Source organism: Cherax quadricarinatus, chromosome 26 (genome assembly GCF_038502225.1).
Source record: "Cherax quadricarinatus isolate ZL_2023a chromosome 26, ASM3850222v1, whole genome shotgun sequence".
Classification (NCBI taxonomy): domain Eukaryota; kingdom Metazoa; phylum Arthropoda; class Malacostraca; order Decapoda; family Parastacidae; genus Cherax; species Cherax quadricarinatus.
Genome location: NC_091317.1, coordinates 24,428,279 through 24,438,278, shown reverse-complemented (window position 1 = coordinate 24,438,278; position 10,000 = coordinate 24,428,279). Strand labels below are relative to the sequence as shown.

Here is a 10,000-nt window from a genome sequence, read left to right as displayed (position 1 = left end):
ACATTATATTTCATTATATTATACTGATATATATATATATATATATATATATATATATATATATATATATATATATATATATATATATATATATATATATATATATATATATATATATATAGAAGTTGGATGTCCTGGCCCTAAGCGAAACAAAGCTGAAGGGGGTAGGAGAGTTTCAGTGGGGGGAAATAAATGGGATTAAATCTGGAGTATCTGAGAGAGTTAGAGCAAAGGAAGGGGTAGCAGTAATGTTAAATGATCAGTTATGGAAGGAGAAAAGAGAATATGAATGTGTAAATTCAAGAATTATGTGGATTAAAGTAAAGGTTGGATGCGAGAAGTGGGTCATAATAAGCGTGTATGCACCTGGAGAAGAGAGGAATGCAGAGGAGAGAGAGAGATTTTGGGAGATGTTAAGTGAATGTATAGGAGCCTTTGAACCAAGTGAGAGAGTAATTGTGGTAGGGGACTTGAATGCTAAAGTAGGAGAAACTTTTAGAGAGGGTGTGGTAGGTAAGTTTGGGGTGCCAGGTGTAAATGATAATGGGAGCCCTTTGATTGAACTTTGTATAGAAAGGGGTTTAGTTATAGGTAATACATATTTTAAGAAAAAGAGGATAAATAAGTATACACGATATGATGTAGGGCGAAATGACAGTAGTTTGTTGGATTATGTATTGGTAGATAAAAGACTGTTGAGTAGACTTCAGGATGTACATGTTTATAGAGGGGCCACAGATATATCAGATCACTTTCTAGTTGTAGCTATACTGAGAGTAAAAGGTAGATGGGATACAAGGAGAATAGAAGCATCAGGGAAGAGAGAGGTGAAGGTTTATAAACTAAAAGAGGAGGCAGTTAGGGTAAGATATAAACAGCTATTGGAGGATAGATGGGCTAATGAGAGCATAGGCAATGGGGTCGAAGAGGTATGGGGTAGGTTTAAAAATGTAGTGTTAGAGTGTTCAGCAGAAGTTTGTGGTTACAGGAAAGTGGGTGCAGGAGGGAAGAGGAGCGATTGGTGGAATGATGATGTAAAGAGAGTAGTAAGGGAGAAAAAGTTAGCATATGAGAAGTTTTTACAAAGTAGAAGTGATGCAAGGAGGGAAGAGTATATGGAGAAAAAGAGAGAAGTTAAGAGAGTGGTGAAGCAATGTAAAAAGAGAGCAAATGAGAGAGTGGGTGAGATGTTATCAACAAATTTTGTTGAAAATAAGAAAAAGTTTTGGAGTGAGATTAACAAGTTAAGAAAGCCTAGAGAACAAATGGATTTGTCAGTTAAAAATAGGAGAGGAGAGTTATTAAATGGAGAGTTAGAGGTATTGGGAAGATGGAAGGAATATTTTGAGGAATTGTTAAATGTTGATGAAGATAGGGAAGCTGTGATTTCGTGTATAGGGCAAGGAGGAATAACATCTTGTAGGAGTGAGGAAGAGCCAGTTGTGAGTGTGGGGGAAGTTCGTGAGGCAGTAGGTAAAATGAAAGGGGGTAAGGCAGCCGGGATTGATGGGATAAAGATAGAAATGTTAAAAGCAGGTGGGGATATAGTTTTGGAGTGGTTGGTGCAATTATTTAATAAATGTATGGAAGAGGGTAAGGTACCTAGGGATTGGCAGAGAGCATGCATAGTTCCTTTGTATAAAGGCAAAGGGGATAAAAGAGAGTGCAAAAATTATAGGGGGATAAGTCTGTTGAGTGTACCTGGTAAAGTGTATGGTAGAGTTATAATTGAAAGAATTAAGAGTAAGACGGAGAATAGGATAGCAGATGAACAAGGAGGCTTTAGGAAAGGTAGGGGGTGTGTGGACCAGGTGTTTACAGTGAAACATATAAGTGAACAGTATTTAGATAAGGCTAAAGAGGTCTTTGTGGCATTTATGGATTTGGAAAAGGCGTATGACAGGGTGGATAGGGGGGCAATGTGGCAGATGTTGCAAGTGTATGGTGTAGGAGGTAGGTTACTGAAAGCAGTGAAGAGTTTTTACGAGGATAGTGAGGCTCAAGTTAGAGTATGTAGGAAAGAGGGAAATTTTTTCCCAGTAAAAGTAGGCCTTAGACAAGGATGTGTGATGTCACCGTGGTTGTTTAATATATTTATAGATGGGGTTGTAAGAGAAGTAAATGCGAGGGTTTTGGCAAGAGGCGTGGAGTTAAAAGATAAAGAATCACACACAAAGTGGGAGTTGTCACAGCTGCTCTTTGCTGATGACACTGTGCTCTTGGGAGATTCTGAAGAGAAGTTGCAGAGATTGGTGGATGAATTTGGTAGGGTGTGCAAAAGAAGAAAATTAAAGGTGAATACAGGAAAGAGTAAGGTTATGAGGATAACAAAAAGATTAGGTGATGAAAGATTGAATATCAGATTGGAGGGATAGAGTATGGAGGAGGTGAACGTATTCAGATATTTGGGAGTGGACGTGTCAGCGGATGGGTCTATGAAAGATGAGGTGAATCATAGAATTGATGAGGGAAAAAGAGTGAGTGGTGCACTTAGGAGTCTGTGGAAACAAAGAACTTTGTCCTTGGAGGCAAAGAGGGGAATGTATGAGAGTATAGTTTTACCAACGCTCTTATATGGGTGTGAAGCGTGGGTGATGAATGTTGCAGCGAGGAGAAGGCTGGAGGCAGTGGAGATGTCATGTCTGAGGGCAATGTGTGGTGTGAATATAATGCAGAGAATTCGTAGTTTGGAAGTTAGGAGGAGGTGCGGGATTACCAAAACTGTTGTCCAGAGGGCTGAGGAAGGGTTGTTGAGGTGGTTCGGACATGTAGAGAGAATGGAGCGAAACAGAATGACTTCAAGAGTGTATCAGTCTGTAGTGGAAGGAAGGCGGGGTAGGGGTCGGCCTAGGAAGGGTTGGAGGGAGGGGGTAAAGGAGGTTTTGTGTGCGAGGGGCTTGGACTTCCAGCAGGCATGCGTGAGCGTGTTTGATAGGAGTGAATGGAGACAAATGGTTTTTAATACTTGACGTGCTGTTGGAGTGTGAGCAAAGTAACATTTATGAAGGGATTCAGGGAAACCGGCAGGCCGGACTTGAGTACTGGAGATGGGAAGTACAGTGCCTGCACTCTGAAGGAGGGGTGTTAATGTTGCAGTTTAAAAACTGTAGTGTAAAGCACCCTTCTGGCAAGACAGTGATGGAGTGAATGATGGTGAAAGTTTTTCTTTTTCGGGCCACCCTGCCTTGGTGGGAATCGGCCGGTGTGATAATAATATAATAAATATATATATATATATATATATATTTGTGTGTGTGTGTGTGTGTGTGTGTGTGTGTGTGTGTGTGTGTGTGTGTGTGTGTGTGTGTGTGTGTGTGTGTGTGTGTGTGTGCTTGTTACCATTTTTTCCTAGGCACATGTCGATTAGAAATTAGGTCTGTTGTATATGCTGTATATATACATATATATGTATATATTGTATATATGCATACACAAGTTGGGGCCATAACTCAAGCAGTGCCGTCTCTTGAGAGATGAAGTTATTGGACAAGGGAAGACACAGACGGACGGATAACATCACCCTATAAACATGGAACAGTTAATAAGTGCCTCTTTAAATCTTATTGATAGTGCGAGAGTACTGCTGAGACAAGTGAAGCTGATGTGCCGCCCCTCACTCCGATCACCTCGCTAATTCCCTGCTCTTCCTCTCTCTCTTGCAGCTCTGGAAAACTTGGGCTTCCGAAGCATGTTTGGCGGCGGCCTGGGTGGCACCTTTGGTGGTCTGAGTGCCAGCTTGGGTGCCGCCCTGTCCATGAGCAACGATCGCCTGGGCGTTGGAACTGGGGGCGTGGGCCTGAGGGACTCGACCGTGGGTTCGGGCGTGGGCATGGTGCCCGACATCAGGGGCAGCAGAGAAAAGGAAGCCGGGCTGGAACTAGCGAAGCCATCCCTCGTGCTGGACATCGCATCCCTCATCCTGTATGGGTGCCAGGCGCTGCCCATACGCCTCAAGATACTACTCGACCGACTCTTCGCCGTGCTCACCCACGAAGACGTGCTGCAGGTGCTGCACGGCTTCGGCTGGACGTACGAGGACTACGCCAGAGGATACAAACTCCAGGTAGGTGATAGCTCAGTGTGACTGAAGTTCTCACTTACCTGTACTCACAAAATTGTACTTACAAAGCCGTACTTAATCACCTAGTTGCCCTCGCTGACCTAGTTGTAGTCACTCTCCTAGTTGTACCCACTCACTTGTACTCGCCTACTTGTAATCACTCGCTTGTTTGTCCTTACTCGCCAAGTTGTACTCGTTTTATTTTACTCACCTTGTTGTGCTCTAGTAATAACGTAGTGCGGATCAGGTTGTATTTGCAGAGGTTGAGCCACAGTTCTTGGCCCCACTTCCCAACTTTTGTCTTTATTAGTTAAGCGAATCCGAGTACTGTGTTAACCCAGTGTTAACCTGCAGTTGTTAACTTTACAGATGTTAACTAACCGTTAACACCTGTTTATGACGGAATTACTTTTTAATACATACCCAGATATGATGAGGAATTGACACACACGTGTAACACCTGTCTATCTTATTGGAAGATGTTTCGCCAACCTGTGTTTTCTTTTTACAAATAAAGATACACAGGTGTTGCATGTGTATCTTTATTCAAATAGACTTGATATTCAAATACACTTCTGGTAACTTTTTGTTTTAGGCCTAGTTCCTAGGCCTACGTGCACCTGTATGTTCTTGCTCTACGCAAGATGAGTCAGGTTGAAACACTGTTATATTTAATGAAGTTCCTTAAACGAGTAAAATAGGAAATTTGTCGTAAGTTTTAACATTTCACTGAGTGCACGATAAACTAAGTTTGTTTTGGGCGCTGTGAGATCCAAGAAAGGTATCCCTGTATCCCATGTTTTGGGCGCTGTGAGATCCAAGAAAGGTATCCCTGTATCCCATGTTTTGGGCGCTGTGAGATCCAAGAAAGGTATCCCTGTATCCCATGTTTTGGGCGCTGTGAGATCCAAGAAAGGTATCCCTGTATCCCATGTTTTGGGCGCTGTGAGATCCGAGAAAGGTATCCCTGTATCCCATGTTTTGGGCGCTGTGAGATCCGAGAAAGGTATCCCTGTATCCCATGTTTTGGGCGCTGTGAGATCCGAGAAAGGTATCCCTGTATCCCATGTTTTGGGCGCTGTGAGATCCGAGAAAGGTATCCCTGTATCCCATGTTTTGGGCGCTGTGAGATCCGAGAAAGGTATCCCTGTATCCCCTGGGTTGGGCGCTGTGAGATCCGAGAAAGGTATCCCTGTATCCCATGTTTTGGGCGCTGTGAGATCCGAGAAAGGTATCCCTGTATCCCATGTTTTGGGCGCTGTGAGATCCGAGAAAGGTATCCCTGTATGCCATGTTTTGGGCGCTGTGAGATCCGAGAAAGGTATCCCTGTATCCCATGTTTTGGGCGCTGTGAGATCCGAGAAAGGTATCCCTGTATCCCATGTTTTGGGCGCTGTGAGATCCAAGAAAGGTATCCCTGTATCCCATGTTTTGGGCGCTGTGAGATCCAAGAAAGGTATCCCTGTATCCCATGTTTTGGGCGCTGTGAGATCCAAGAAAGGTATCCCTGTATCCCATGTTTTGGGCGCTGTGAGATCCGAGAAAGGTATCCCTGTATCCCATGTTTTGGGCGCTGTGAGATCCGAGAAAGGTATCCCTGTATCCCATGTTTTGGGCGCTGTGAGATCCGAGAAAGGTATCCCTGTATCCCATGTTTTGGGCGCTGTGAGATCCAAGAAAGGTATCCCTGTATCCCATGTTTTGGGCGCTGTGAGATCCGAGAAAGGTATCCCTGTATCCCATGTTTTGGGCGCTGTGAGATCCGAGAAAGGTATCCCTGTATCCCATGTTTTGGGCGCTGTGAGATCCGAGAAAGGTATCCCTGTATCCCATGTTTTGGGCGCTGTGAGATCCGAGAAAGGTATCCCTGTATCCCATGTTTTGGGCGCTGTGAGATCCAAGAAAGGTATCCCTGTATCCCATGTTTTGGGCGCTGTGAGATCCGAGAAAGGTATCCCTGTATCCCATGTTTTGGGCGCTGTGAGATCCGAGAAAGGTATCCCTGTATCCCATGTTTTGGGCGCTGTGAGATCCGAGAAAGGTATCCCTGTATCCCATGTTTTGGGCGCTGTGAGATCCAAGAAAGGTATCCCTGTATCCCATGTTTTGGGCGCTGTGAGATCCGAGAAAGGTATCCCTGTATCCCATGTTTTGGGCGCTGTGAGATCCGAGAAAGGTATCCCTGTATCCCATGTTTTGGGCGCTGTGAGATCCGAGAAAGGTATCCCTGTATCCCATGTTTTGGGCGCTGTGAGATCCGAGAAAGGTATCCCTGTATCCCATGTTTTGGGCGCTGTGAGATCCGAGAAAGGTATCCCTGTATCCCATGTTTTGGGCGCTGTGAGATCCGAGAAAGGTATCCCTGTATCCCATGTTTTGGGCGCTGTGAGATCCGAGAAAGGTATCCCTGTATCCCATGTTTTGGGCGCTGTGAGATCCAAGAAAGGTATCCCTGTATCCCATGTTTTGGGCGCTGTGAGATCCGAGAAAGGTATCCCTGTATCCCATGTTTTGGGCGCTGTGAGATCCGAGAAAGGTATCCCTGTATCCCATGTTTTGGGCGCTGTGAGATCCGAGAAAGGTATCCCTGTATCCCATGTTTTGGGCGCTGTGAGATCCGAGAAAGGTATCCCTGTATCCCATGTTTTGGGCGCTGTGAGATCCGAGAAAGGTATCCCTGTATCCCATGTTTTGGGCGCTGTGAGATCCGAGAAAGGTATCCCTGTATCCCATGTTTTGGGCGCTGTGAGATCCGAGAAAGGTATCCCTGTATCCCATGTTTTGGGCGCTGTGAGATCCGAGAAAGGTATCCCTGTATCCCATGTTTTGGGCGCTGTGAGATCCGAGAAAGGTATCCCTGTATCCCATGTTTTGGGCGCTGTGAGATCCGAGAAAGGTATCCCTGTATCCCATGTTTTGGGCGCTGTGAGATCCGAGAAAGGTATCCCTGTATCCCATGTTTTGGGCGCTGTGAGATCCGAGAAAGGTATCCCTGTATCCCATGTTTTGGGCGCTGTGAGATCCGAGAAAGGTATCCCTGTATCCCATGTTTTGGGCGCTGTGAGATCCGAGAAAGGTATCCCTGTATCCCATGTTTTGGGCGCTGTGAGATCCGAGAAAGGTATCCCTGTATCCCATGTTTTGGGCGCTGTGAGATCCGAGAAAGGTATCCCTGTATCCCATGTTTTGGGCGCTGTGAGATCCGAGAAAGGTATCCCTGTATCCCATGTTTTGGGCGCTGTGAGATCCGAGAAAGGTATCCCTGTATCCCATGTTTTGGGCGCTGTGAGATCCGAGAAAGGTATCCCTGTATCCCATGTGTTGGGCGCTGTGAGATCCAAGAAAGGTATCCCTGTATCCCATGTTTTGGGCGCTGTGAGATCCGAGAAAGGTATCCCTGTATCCCATGTTTTGGGCGCTGTGAGATCCGAGAAAGGTATCCCTGTATCCCATGTTTTGGGCGCTGTGAGATCCGAGAAAGGTATCCCTGTATCCCATGTTTTGGGCGCTGTGAGATCCGAGAAAGGTATCCCTGTATCCCATGTTTTGGGCGCTGTGAGATCCGAGAAAGGTATCCCTGTATCCCATGTTTTGGGCGCTGTGAGATCCGAGAAAGGTATCCCTGTATCCCATGTTTTGGGCGCTGTGAGATCCGAGAAAGGTATCCCTGTATCCCATGTTTTGGGCGCTGTGAGATCCGAGAAAGGTATCCCTGTATCCCATGTTTTGGGCGCTGTGAGATCCGAGAAAGGTATCCCTGTATGCCATGTTTTGGGCGCTGTGAGATCCGAGAAAGGTATCCCTGTATCCCATGTTTTGGGCGCTGTGAGATCCGAGAAAGGTATCCCTGTATCCCATAAACCCAGCCGTTTGCACCTTATTGTACGCTGTGGAAGAGAACGTTCAGCACAAGCCTCTAATGCCGTTTTAAATATTCCGGTTGAAGATTTGAAGCCTATCCGAGTTAGACTGTTGCACTTGTGTCTTATTCATCAATTTGTCGAGATCATATACCGTATTCAACATTTAAAAGTCATGGTTCACACCCATATAATAGTGGTGGATTTGGTACATTACCCCTTCTGCCTTCATGAATTATATGCCTCAGTGCACCACCTATCTTGTTCCTCTTGTCAGTTCTGTGGTTCACCTCGTCTTTCATAAACCTGTTTGCCGACGAATCAATTCTCAGATATATTAAGATATTTAGTTTATTCACCCTCCAAGCTGACGTCCCATCTCCCATTGCCTAATTTTTTATTACTCTCATCACCTTGTCCTTTCCTATGTTCAGTTAATTTCGTTCTTTTCATCCCCTCCCAAATTAATCCTCCAACCTTTGCAACTTCTCTTCAAAATCCCCTTAAAAAAAAGTGTTATCTGCAAAGATAAACCGTGGCAACTCCCACTTCGTATAAAATTCGTGATCTTTTAATCCCACATCCGAGCCTGGCCCATGACCGGGCTACAGGACTAGAAAGACTCGAACCTCATCAAAGGAGTTCACATCTCTCACGACCCCATCTGTATGTTGAACAACCATGGTGCCACTACTCGTCCCTGTCTAAGGCCCATTTTAAGTGAGAAAATAATACCCCTTCGCTCCTACATACCCTAACTTGAGCCTATTCTCAAAAAAAAACTCTTTACACTCCTTCTAGCAACTTACCACCTATTTCATACATTTGCAACATATGCAACATTGATCCACTATCCACTCTATCATGCTCGTATACCTTTACTAAACCCAACAACGCGTAAAAAGTTCCGTACCTCACATGCTTCAACACATCTCCTACACTTCCTAAATCCTCCACGTTTCTCTGCAATCCTCTCTTTTTGTGTGTGTGTTATCTTTAATTCTTTCAATAATGTCTCTGCCGTACATTTTACCTGGTATATTTAGCAAGCTTATTTCCCTGTGATTGTATATCATATTTTATTTTTATTTATAGCAAGTGCGTGTGTGCTCACACACTGAGGAATCTTAATGAACTCTAAACATTCTTTATTCATTCTCTTATTCATGAAAACGCGAATCGGTCATTTTTTTGCAAGGAGTGACAGAGACTCAAGCCTCCGTCTGCCAATCACGAGAAAGAGAAACTTCTCTGGGCAGCCAGGGGGACCGACAGATAAGTGGGTTTGAGGGCAGTGTTCTCCACCCACCATTACCTCGGCCATCAGATTGAGGGCTTCGTATCTCCTCGGGTCCGTCTGTATGACCCTTACGTGTTTAGTGCTTCACGAGTATAATCCCGGCTTCCGTGTGTGGCCACTTTCAGGCCACATCTTGCAAGGAAGGCCACACCTCCACTGGCGACCGCCTGCCCGCTGAATTACTGCCACCTGAGTAACCGCAACAACAGCCATTGTGTCGCCTCTCACGTCTGACCCGCACCACCGGCCAACCAAACTACACATCGTTAAGCGAACCGGCAGTTACGTAGCCAATTAGAGGACGAGAACAGAACGGGTTTAGCTCCCAAAAGGATATTGGGAAGTAGCGTCGCCTCCCAGGGGCTGGTAATTGTTATTCAGAGCGACTGTTGGGCCGCACCATCCTGCTAACACCCTGGCTGCAGCCTGCACTCCCTGTCTTGCCTCACCTGTGTACCTCAGGGAGAGAGAAAGAGAGAGAGAGAGAGAGAGAGAGAGAGAGAGAGAGCGAGAGAGAGAGAGAGAGAGAGAGAGAGAGAGAGAGAGAGAGAGAGAGAGAGAGAGAGAGAGACCTAGAGGAGAGGCAGAGATGCTGCATAAGTTTTTAATGCCACAAAGCTAATTAAACCTTCTATTACTAAACACCAGCTTTGAAGCTAAACTGAGGAGGCATTCTCATGTTATCTCAAAGAGAAACCAGTGTCCTAAAATACACCAGCACATTGAGTTTGAAGCCTCTCCGAAGTTGCATTATCAATTTACTAGCGTTAAAGGGTTGAA

The 10,000-nt window shown here is 45.3% G+C and overlaps 1 protein-coding gene across 1 annotated transcript in view; it reads left to right on the top strand.

Moving 5' to 3' along the window:
• The window catches only part of LOC128691656 (zinc finger protein basonuclin-2), a 399,582-nt gene that overhangs the window by 340,390 nt on the left and 49,192 nt on the right, over positions 1–10,000 (top strand). The window contains exon 2 of the mRNA XM_053780501.2: positions 3,663–4,063. Within this exon, the coding sequence (XP_053636476.2) occupies positions 3,663–4,063 (401 nt within the window). The remainder of the gene's footprint in view (positions 1–3,662; positions 4,064–10,000) is intronic.